We start from the raw sequence: 12,720 nt of genomic DNA, 5'->3' as shown, positions 1-12,720 counted from the left end.
TGAAATATTTTATATTATCTTACAATATGATGCAACCTATAATGATTATTAAAAAGACACGAGGTGTTGCAACCACCTATGATGTACAGTAAAAAATCATGAAATCTGCCAGGTTAGATGTTTCTTGTTACTTAAACATAGCGATGTTGTGACAATAAGGCTGAGGGGTGTGGGGGGCGCGAGAGGGGGCGTGAGTGGGGGCGCCATCCAATAATATTGTGACGTGTGGCAGAGAGAGAAACTTGATAAGATGGGTGTTGGTAGTGGTGATAGCGCCCCGGGCCATGGTGTGGAGGGGCGCGAGAGGGGGCGCGAGCGGTTTATTTTTTTATTTTTTTATAAATGTATTAAAAAAACGTATTATTAAAAAAACAAGAAATTATTTAAACAAACACACATTTTTTTGAAAATTCATAATAAAAAAAAACATACTAAAAATTAAACAAACAATAATATTTAATAATAAAACTAATCTAATACAAGATCATCTGGTCGCCTCGCCCACAAATGTTCAACCAACTCGTGTCGAAGATCCCCGTGTATCTCACGGCTCTTGATATTTGCTATGTTATGAAGTTTTTGTTGATCACTGATTGTGGACGGTTGTGGCGGAATGTCACCTTGGTAGTTTTGGCAAGAGATTGACCACGGCTGCGGTCAAAACTCCCCCTACATGAAGAAGCAAATCATCCTCTTCGGAGGAGTCGGAATCAGACGAGTACGACGACATTATTTTTAAAAGTGACGATGGGTTGTTTGGAGATTGAAGTTGTGTTTGATATGGTAAAAATGGGTTGATTTAGGGGTATTATATAGGATTTTGTAAAGGTTTTTTTAAAAAAGTTTGAAAGAAATGGATAATATATAGGAAGTGTTGTATAAAGAAATGGGTAAGTTTGGTAATATATAGGAGTAGAAATTTTTTTTTTTTTTTTTAAATTTAAGAGCCAACGGCTCATTTTATGGTCTCCAACGGCTATTTTCACCATTCCCCAAGCCCTCACGCGCTACAGCTCCCGCGAGCCTCCTGGCGACTGCCTCGTTTTCCGCTCTCGCGCCCCTCTCGCGCCCCTCTCGCGCCCCGGTGGTGTGGTGCTCGCGCCCCGGGGCGCGAGCGTCTGCCCTCTTGCGCCCCTCCTAGCGCTCCACACCCCTCAGCCTAATAGTATTATCATTAGACCAATCACAAACTGTATACACATAGTGATGTTGTGACAATAATATTATTATCATTAGCTCTTGACCATATGTATGCAATTGAGTAACCTTTTAAACCATTACACTCGACATTTGATTGCAATTAAATACTGAAGTTACAAACAAAATTATATCACATCGCACAAGAAAGAATATTGAATTCAGACAAACTGTGGAAACAAGACAACTGGCAGAAGTTACAAACCTGCAGTTTTGGGGAATTAGTTGGCATGCTGCCCTTGTTTTGGTAGTTAACCGGTCCATCAAACTTCTTCTGTCACACGGTACTCTATGTTCCCTAAAAGTGTTTACACTTCAGGTGAGATCCATCATATAGTGATGTTAATTCCATCATTTGCAAAAGGAGCAACAAGATTCACCATAGGAATCTTGTCCTGTAGCATGAAAAACTGATGAATGAAAATTACCACATCCACAAGTTAAAACAATGCAATTTATATCACATCGTAGCATGAATAAGAATATAAGATCACAGTACCTCTATATTGTATGCAATATAATTTCAATAAGAGTTAATTACCTAGCCGAGCTGCTGTGAGCTACTCAATTTTGGGTCGGCTCGTTAAAAACTCAAATCAAGCTGAGCTTAAATGAGCTCGAGCATTTATTGTGGCTTATTTAATAAACGAACTCAAGCCCTAGCTTCCCATATCATGCTCAAGCCTTAACTATATCGGCTTGGCTCATCTTGTTTACATCCTTATTCATTGGGATAGAGAACATACACTGCAACAGAATGGAAGAAATCAAACTTCTGTGAAACATACTTTGAAAACCTTTAAGGAATGTGAATATGTTGATTAATTTTTCGAGTTTCGAAATGATACATAAAGTTAAATATTATTTAATACCATCAACCACATAATAAGGCTCCATAACAAACTTTGAAAACCTTAAAACACAAAACTCTTAAAACTTAAACAAGAGTACGAGCATTTAAAATGCCTAGCTTCAAAACAGCAAGGAACAAAAAATTTAAGTTTTTCAAGCACTCAACTTGGCTCCAGAAGCACGACATGTTATTTGGCTTGATCTGAAAAGTCGCAGCTACAAGTGTCATTTAAGTGTTAATTTCAAGCCGTGAGCGTGTAAGATAGACGTACCAAAAGTAGAAACAAAAGAGCATTGATTTCACGAGTTCAAAAACGGATCATGAGGGGATACGAGGCTGCGCACAAACACAGGGGTGCCAATAAATTCACAATTCCTGCACATTCTTCTACCGAAAATGGTGAATAAATCGACACGACTTGGACTGGATAGCTCTAAGGTTGTCATTAAGTGCATACTTTGACACTCTAATATCTCGCAATCATGTGGTCCCACAATCCCCCAAGACTCCTTGACATTGTACTTGTTCATTACCCATATGATATGACTGGGAATCGATGTAAAAGGAAATATGCATAAACATTCTCCCATAATCCCCAAACTCATATCGGTCATATACCTCCAATACCTTTTCGGGACACCGACACCAAGTGATTGATATAATGGATCATCATCAGGTTGCGGGATTTCTTTAAAAATATGTTGGGATAAATCAAAAGAAAGGATCACCGCCTTTTTGTTCATTTTGTTATTACCATCACCATTACTAGTATTGTGAGTCTGGGCAAACATAACCCAGTGAAGCGCACCATTGCATAAGACACCATTTCTGCTATTAAACATGTACTTGACATCAGCAAAAACTTTCCAAACATTTGACTTCAAAGTTAACATAAAAAAACATGTCACATATTCACTTTTCCTCATTCCCGCTACAACCTTGTAATCATCACTTGATGAATCATAACCAAAACCGCAACACAATGGCCAAAAAGATGATGGCGTGTAACCAGGGAGTTGGGGCAGTTTCCTATGCACTCCAGTACAGGGATTAATTACTATAATTTCAGCATTGGAGTAACAGTTGCATACGAGGCCATTGGAAGAACCGATTATATAACAAAAAGGTCCATAATGGTCAATAAAGGTAAACCCAAAGAGTGACACGACCAGAGCAATCCTTCTATGTCCATATTTATTATTATGGCGGTCAGTGTTGTAACTGTAGTTTAGTTGGTTTTTGATAAAACGACGGTGAGAGATGAGCGTTAGCCATGACTTGCATACGCTCTTGCAACGTATCAAATCCTCAACATCCAGTTTTAACAGTATCTGCTCGAGGATATCATCAGCGACAGAAAACACTTCTACCATTAATTCAAACTACGTTTAAACGTAGTACTTACCTACGGTATTTAACAACATATGATACTAGATCTGAATTACTAAACTTAGCTGGTGCTCCCTTGGAGGATCTTAAATTCAGGAAGGCTAGTTTTCTGTTTGTGGTCTTTTTATTATCGTTGAATTGGCTATATATACTCTGGCTAGCTAAAAATATCATTATACTAGCTTTTAGCCCCCCGTGTTATGGGGGTTTATTTAAGTTTTTATTTTTTATAGTTTTGATGTTTTATATTTTGTAATGATTTGTTTCATTTCAACCGAGTTTTGTTTTGATTTGATACGTATATATAGTTTGTTACATTCATTATATTTTTTTAAATGTGGGCTCTTTTAATTAAGATTAGTATGCTTATAGTTGGATTTAGGAGCTATGTTGTTCTCATTGTGATGCAATAGTTTTAGCAATACATTACTTTAATAACTCAAAACTTCCTAGGTTTTGTTCCTCTTTTATATAAGCTATAAAATCATTCTTTCTACTGGCAAAAAAATATATTTTGTTTTAGATGTTAAAAATTTGCTATGACATCTTTTACCTCCAAAGCGTTCCCAACAGTGTCACCAATTTGATTACACAGAGACACGAATCTATCCTAGCCATCCTTAATGTTAAATTATCCATTTTCTTCAAATATTCACATGATTCATATTGATACTGGATTTGAATGCCAGTGAACTACAAAAGATATATATTCATAACATATTAAGTAATGATACACATCTACAGTGTTGGCTTTCTATTTTAAGTTTGTTATTTTAAATCTTAGTTTAACAGAAATCAACGTGAAGAATGAACAAGGACAACAAATTCAAAAGGAGCGAATGTTCGAGAACATAAACGAATGAATGAGCCATGTTTTCATGTTCATTCCTCTAACTAAATAAACTAAACTCGGTGTTCGTATTTGTTCACTTATTAAATAAATGATGATTCACTGAATGCTCAATTCGTTTACAAACTTAGACGTAAGCACTTCAAGAAAATATTAAACGCAAGTGAGAGAAAGAAGTATGAAAACTTAAAAAATAAATCTCTAAATGAGAGGGCCATGCTAACAATTTTCTCTTTTCATGACGTACGGCTTTGACCACACGGTCACAACGAACTAAAAGAGTCTTTCCCAGTAGCTCATCGGCAATTTTTTTTTACTTCTAGATTCCAATTTGATTTTAAGATGTCTTTGAGCTTGTGATGATTTTTCAAGAAAGTAACAAAATCCTTTCCCATAAAAAACTCAGCACGGGTAAAATGTAATACAACCTACTCGAAACTAAAATTTTATGACCTCTTACTTTCTCTGCAAATAAATGGAATACATTTTTCTTGTACCCTTGTTTCGGGAAAGCTTAAACCAATAAATTCTTTAATCTTGCCCAAAATTAGTTAGCTTTAACCTTGCCGAAAGGCAGTTAAAGGGATGACGTAGCAAGTGTAAAAATAAATAAAAATAAATAAATAAAACTTCGTATTATACACATATGTATAATTTCATTTAGTCTTTAGTTACGTAATATACACATATGTACATATTATCATTTACCTTAAATTGTACACATGTGCATAAAAAAACGTGCATATACATATATGTACATATTATACATATATGTATAATTTTGCTAAACCAAGATGTTTTTTTATTTATTTCATGAAACCGGGGATGATAAATAAGAATTTTAGTTTTTTTACTTTTTTTATTTTCACGTTTTTTTTTGTTTTATGATTTTTTTTATTTTTGGGTTTTTTGTGGTCCAAAATAGTTCTCAATTTCAAAATAGTTCTCTCATGATCCCAATCGTATATATCTAAACTATATATAATACACCAAACAAGGCAAATTAAGTCACCTATTTTTAAGTAATTTAGAGCACTTAAAGCATGAGATACATGTGTTAATATGGGTAAATTTGTCTTTTAAATACAATTCATTCAACTTACAAGTTTGGTCTCTCATCTTTAATTATATTATGTTTATAAATTAAGTTGTAAACTAACTTTTCATCCATGTTTTTAAAACGACTATAGCCTTTAAAATTTTTATAAAAAAATTACACCATAAAAACGAGCATTTTATTATTTTTAATTTGGATATGATATTGTTATAATTTTTTTCATTTTAAATAAATTAATATGTTACGTAGGGGTGTTCAGTGTCGATTTTGATGGTTTTTAAGTTAAACTTGTGAGCCCAACCGTTAATACTTATTTTTTTGTTGTCCAAAACCAAACTCAACTATTGAAAGTTGAAACCAAATCGTTACTAACGGCCTGGTTCCAGTTTGGTTTCACAATACTTTAATAATAAATATAGTTTAAAATAATTTTTAATTTAAATGTACCATCAGTTTTAACTAAACACCAACATAATATAATACTTGAGAGGATCATAAATAAAAAATAATAATTTTTGCCACATAAATGATAAATATTAATGGAAGATCTAGGACGTGAAATAATAACAAATATCACAAAATGAATCATACTGCAATTAGGTTAATTTGAAGTTGTATAGCCAAGTTATTTGTAATAAAAGATTATGTTCAATTAAATTTTTAACTATATCTGATATATATTATTAAACATATCTAATAATTAATAATAAAAAACATTAAAATGCATTCAACCGACCGTTCACTACATTTTGAAAATTTTGAAACCGACCAACAAACCGAAATTAAAAAAAGAAAAAGAAAAAAGAAGTCAAACCAATGACCGGTTTAAACGATTTCAAGGTTTTAACCAAACCATAAATACTTATATTTGTTACGTGATTAATAGGTTCAAACACACCCGCTGCATTGCGCAGGCACCCGTCTAGTGTGTGTGTGTGTGTGTATATAAGATTGGGATCATATGAGAACCTTTCAAGAATTGAGAACTTTGAGAACAATTATTTAGCCACTAACTTTCCTTTGAAGATGGGGGATTTAAAATTCCTTTTAAGGGTAGAAAAGGAATTTAACATCAAAATAGAATTTTGGGAATTCCATATTCCTATCACGATTCACATCAACACAATTGAGATCAAGTCTCAGTTGTGCAACTAGGGTTCAATTTCAAATTGATTCAAAGTTCAATCAGATTTCAAATCGTAGTAGTTACTGTTCGTGTTTGCTCTGTTCAATTCTAATCTAGTAAGTGGTAACCTTCAAACAAATATGATTCAAGTATCGATTTGACCTTCAATTAGAACATTAATTAGTTTTTTCCTACTAATTGTATATTTGAAGCTACAATCGTTGTTCAATTTCGAAGTAATAGTCTGTCAAGTATGATTTGAACAAGGTAATTTTTTAGTAATAGTTTGTCAAGTATGATTCTAGGTTGATGTGGCAAAACTGACAGGTTGGCAACGGGTCGGGTCAAAATATGTGTGGTTATGTTGGACTGACCTGATACACCTTCTGTGTGAAATTTTATTCCTTTTTTTTAAATAATTAGTGTGTCAAATACTGTTCTTGGTAGATGTGAAAAAAGAGCGGGTTGACTAATATGTCGGGTCAAAATAAACAAAATTATGTTTGCCTGGCCCAATACACCTTCTTTGTGAAACTTTGTTCTATTTATATTTTTTTATATATTAGTGTCAAATGTGTTTTTTTTGGTATGTGTGGCAAAAAGGGTTGGTTGGGCTACGGGTCGGGTCGGGTCGGGTTAATATAGGTAGGGTTATTTTGAGATGACCTTCTGTGTGATATTTTATTTTTTTATAATTTTTGTTAGTATTAATAGTGTTTCAAATATGAGTCTTGGTAGATGTGGCGAGAAGGGTGGGCTGGTTAATGGGTCGGGTCATACTAAGTGGGGTTATGTTGGGTGGTTGGGTAACGGGCCAGGTCAAAATAATATCATCGGCTGACCCAACATACATTCTGTTCGAAATTTTATTATTCTCTATATATGTGGCAAAAATGGTGTGTTTTAAATGGGTCTGGTGGTCGGGCCAAAACAGGTATAATTATGTTGTTCCTGTGTTCTGACCAAATAATTTGTGTCAAATATGAGAAAAGAAGTTATATTTTGCTTTGTTCATCTTGTATATTATTTATAAAATTTGAATTTTTTAAAAATTGATTGAAGATGATGCAATATGGATGTGAAACAAATTCCCAAGGCTACATACAAAGCACAAGTCTATTCCTCATATTCCAAATCCAACAAGCGTTCAGCCGACCGATGTTTAACCTCATAAACTTCATTGACCAACCAAAGTCAAACTCTACATCATCTCATTCGGTTGAAGAGGCCAACAACTTTGAACAAGGTAATTTTTAATTACGATTGCTTTTGTTACTCTCTCTTATGATAATATTATGTTTTATTGTATTTCGCTCATTAGAAAAGATCGAACCAAAATTCAAGACACCGTTCCCTATTGAACGACATGCGAGATTTACACTAGAAAAAATTTCTTTTGTAGTCTAGAAGAACATGTACAAAACTTTTACTTCGACTTACACTGTTTCTTGAGAGGAATCAGATGTTATACATAGTTATCTTGTTTGTCACCTAGAACACTCGAAAAAAAATTGTCTAGGGGTACAAGGTTTAAAATTATCAAATAATATACATATATGTATATTTATGTATATTATATTTTATATGCTTACTCTCATTTATTTTGTATATTTATGAGGTTATTTAACTAAATTTTGTTTTTGAATTCAACAGGTTGTATGCCGACCAAAGACAAAGATCGATAATCAGACATCGAGTTAGTGATAATATTCAGATGTGCACTAATATGATGTGATACACTACCAATAAACTTGAAGAACTTAATATGAAAACTAGAGAAAGAAAGGATAATATTTTTGAAGAATTCCCATTTGAGCCTCTATACAACAAAGCATATACAATTGAAGTACCATACAAAACACACAAAAGTCTCAATTACAGCACCAAAATGAATACGGATGAAAGGTTGTTGAAAAAATAAACATTCAAATGGTCCAGGTGAGAAGACTAAGAAAAAGAGCAAGAAGAAGAAGATAAAATGTAATTTTTGTAACAAACTAGTAAGGAGAAAATGTTTTACACTGATGTTTAACTTATACACTACTATGTCTAGCAAGTGTTGTGTTCAACTTTAAGTTATTGCATTTTAATGGCAAGAACATGATGCTTTTATGTTTCTATCAATAATAAAGTTATGCTATGATACATAAATTATACACATTATACTTATATGTATATTATAATCCTACACAGATTATACATATGTGTATATTATATAGATTATTCATATATGTATATTATACATATTATACATATGTGTATATTATATTTCTGCAGTGATAAACACTCAAGTTAGACTTCGATTACAAATATTTTTCTCTAACTTTTCTCTAACTTTTGAGTCAGATTATTTGTTATAAAGTTAAAACCTTATTGTTTGTCAAAAGAAGGTGATGGTCATTAGATAAGAATATGATGTTTTCTATTTTTTAGTTATGTGATAAAGGTGTCACGAAGATACGAATTAGGCATATAGCATTGGTGAAACCAATTATACATATTCGTATATTACAATAGGCTAGTGTAAAACTTATATTAATTATACATATATATATATATATATATTTAACAAATTATACATATATGTATATTATGTCACGCTTGACCTTTTCACAATGTACCAAAAATCAAACAAATATAAACAAACAACAATTCATTAAAATATAATGCATCAAATCACATCAGTATATTTTAGTACCACATAATCAAAATATGCAATTATGCGATCGATTTCGTAATGAAAAATTTAAACATACAATAGCACGACGCATAAAACTCCAAACAAAATTAAAACAAAAATCATATATTTCTTCTTTTGACATGCCAATTCTTTTGCTTCCTTTAAAATTATCTCATTCTTTACTTGATTATAATAAAACAATAGCAACCGCATATTCTTTAGAAAAGTTTCAAGTTTTATTCTAATCTTCTTTGAATTAGGAAGCCACAATCCCATTTAACTTCTTTTTTCCCATCCATGTTTCCATATGCCTCATGGTGATGATTCCACAGTCGACAAACTATTACGCCCCGGTACACATACACATACTGACATTGACAAGCTACAATTACAAAACAAAACATCGTTATACACATATATACAAACAATATATAATAACATTGATAGCTTTTAACCTTGTGCAGCTAAACATATTACACACATATATATATATATAACTAAGAATTACCTTGTGTTATTATTTGTAATTTTGAGTTTGTTGTCACTATGTCTTCAACGTCTTCAACTTCAATTGGGTCTTTATATGTATTAGAAAATTTGCATGCTCGTTTCATAGCTATCCTTTCATTTTTCTTACCTAAATAATCATTAACACTAATATATAAATAACATCATAACCATTCCCATTAATATATAATTAACATGATGTTTAACTACTTACGTAGAGGCTTCTTTTTTTCTGAATGTGCACCTAATTAATAAACAAAAACTCACTAACAACATTTTTATAAACATCCATGTATGTATAATATTTTTATACATATACGATAGTTTTATTATACATATATGTACAAACATCCATGTATGAGTATATACCAAATCATATACGTACCTATGCATAAAAAAGTCATTTTTATTGTTAATTATTTAAAAACATTTATATTATGTATATTAGTGTACAAAGTCACATCATATTGTTAACTACTTATTTATACAATTTACTAAACAACTATAACTACACTAAGTATTACACAATCTTAAACACCTATATACACATATGTATATTTTCTATCATGTTATAAACAATCATTTATTAAAAATATTATGCATATATGTATATAAAGTCACATCATATATGTACATACATGTATAACTTACCAAACAACTTACTATAATAACTATTACACAAGCTTAAAAACCTACATACATATTATATATTTTCTGTCATGTTATCACAAAAATTTATGCATATAAGAACATAAAAACACATCATATATGCATCAATATGTATAATTTACCAAACAATTAACACGTCAATCAATCTACAGAACAAAGCACATAAGCTATCATACTAAAATATTTTAAATAAATAGGTTGGTTCGGTTATGGTGGTTTTGTAACTACCTTTAACCAAAATCGACCCGCATTTGACGGTTTTCAAAAATTCATTAAACTGACCCATTGGTTAAATTCGGTTCGGTTATGTCAGTTGCGGAGTTACGGTTCAGTTAAGGTTATGACGACTAATATGCTCACCCCACATATAATTACAACATACAAAAGCTACAAGAACCAAATACTAAGGTGCTGTTTGTTTTTTCAGAGGTAAAATGTCTGCAGTCTGCGGACCACATCTGGAGCAGAAGAGGTGGACCAAATCTCTGCAGTCTGCAACAAGAAGACTGTTTGTTTTTTAACATCTGCCGACTTTTAAAATAAACTGAAATTATTATTATTATTATTATTTGAAAGAGATACAAATTGGAATCCAAAAAATAATATAACCTAACAGACTTGTTCCCGATTTTCCTCAGAGGGAAACACACACAAATTTGGATGACTATGGTGAAACACACACAAACAACAATTGAATTACCTCAACTGTTTAGTTTAGCAATTAACCCGTCTTCCCCCAAATACAAACTCAAATTCCACAACACAGATACAATTAGCCCTAATTTCCACAACACAGATACAAACTCAAATTCACACAAATTAATCATGCAATTAGATAACCTGTTGGAGAGAGAGACGGTGACGGATCTGTGTTGTAGAGAGAGGCAGCGGATCTTTGGAGAGAGAGAGGCGGACTGTGACGGATCTTTAGAGATAGACGGCGGCGGTGGAGGAGGAAGGCCGGCGGTGGTGTCGAGGGTGGAGTCAGCTAGGGTTTGGGTGGAGAAGGAGGAGGGTGGAGGTCTGCTAGTGTTGTTGATAATGGAAATAAGAAGAGAAGAAGAGGTGAGAAGTGACAGGGGCAATACTTCTAGGAGAAGATGACGCGCAGACATTTTTAAATGAAATATCTTCTAAAAAACAAACAAACTGCAGAGCTCAATGTCTGCGCGGCGCAGACAAAAGAGGTAGAGAAGTGCTTTTAGTGAAAAACAAACACCACCTAACTTATTATACAAATATGTACAAACAGAAATTATACACATATGTATAACATACACGAACTACAATTATCATAACAATTGTTCATTATACACATATACACACACAATTTTTAACCTTATAACTACTTGATGCAGTTTCGGAAGCAATCAATGGCTCGAGACACTTTATGATAACCAAAGACGATAATTAAACTAAAGGTTCCAAGAACAAGGTTCTTATTAATTCATAATCAATCAAAAAACTAATGAAAACGTTTACAATTAATCCTATTTATACTAGACAGGAAAAGATAAACATGGAAACTAGATAAACATAAAATAATAAAAGATAATAAAAATCAGATTTTAAATTAAGAGATGCTCCTGCATCATACTCCCATTCTTCGAAAAAACTCGTCCTCGAGTTTTGCCTTAAAACCAAAGCCACTTGGATCGAAAGGAACATCAACTCGCTCCTTATTTATCAACACCATTACCCGCCCAAACTGTTCAACTTTACGGGTCGTCTCACCCGGATCTAAATTCGTACCGCCTAGGTTTATCGGGTTGCCGGTTCTCTCCACTTCCTTCTCCCCATCTTCGGAAAAGACTCAAAAATCATTGACAACATGATTCTCATTCAGTGTTATCACGACCCACCTAAACGGTTCAACTTCAGGTTTCATCTCATCCAACTCTAAACTTTTATCACCTGGGTCAAAAGGAACATCCACGTGATTATTGTTCATGGTTTGTGCTCTTTTTTTCTAACTCATATGGGCTAGGCCTTTTATTAGCCGTATTCCCATGAAACCCACCATTAGGAATATCATATGCATTTTGTTGAGCCAAAGTTATAAGGCTTAACCCCACATAGACTTCACTACCATTTGAAGATTCCATGCATTTGAGAGTCCCACGTGATTGAATGTCCTTCAAATATGGATGGTAATCATTATCGTAAACAAGAGCATTTTTTCCTCTAAATTGAATATCAATTCCATTTACCCCACGTGGCCGCAAAATCGCACCCATATCTCCATCAATGATTTCATTAACCTCAAAATCAATTTCATTAATTTCAAAATTAATTTCATTTTGAATTTCCACATATTTAGGAGATAATACCTGCAAGCCTTCACTCGTAATCGAATGCCGAAATACTGGAGCTTCCAGATTCATCTCACAAT

At 32.9% G+C, this 12,720-nt stretch overlaps 1 protein-coding gene across 1 annotated transcript; it reads right to left on the bottom strand.

Moving 5' to 3' along the window:
* Positions 1–2,349: 2,349 nt before the first annotated feature.
* On the bottom strand, positions 2,350–3,423 carry LOC143562760 (F-box/kelch-repeat protein At3g23880-like). The gene has a single exon (XM_077050478.1). It carries the CDS (start codon positions 3,421–3,423, stop codon positions 2,350–2,352), a length of 1,074 nt encoding a protein of 357 aa, XP_076906593.1.
* Between the last annotated feature and the right edge of the window lie 9,297 nt (positions 3,424–12,720).

This window comes from Bidens hawaiensis, unplaced genomic scaffold, assembly GCF_021521415.1.
Source record: "Bidens hawaiensis isolate Kalapana, Puna unplaced genomic scaffold, B.hawaiensis_p1.1 tig00021065_1, whole genome shotgun sequence".
NCBI lineage: Eukaryota > Viridiplantae > Streptophyta > Magnoliopsida > Asterales > Asteraceae > Bidens > Bidens hawaiensis.
This window is presented reverse-complemented; position numbering and strand designations above follow the sequence as displayed.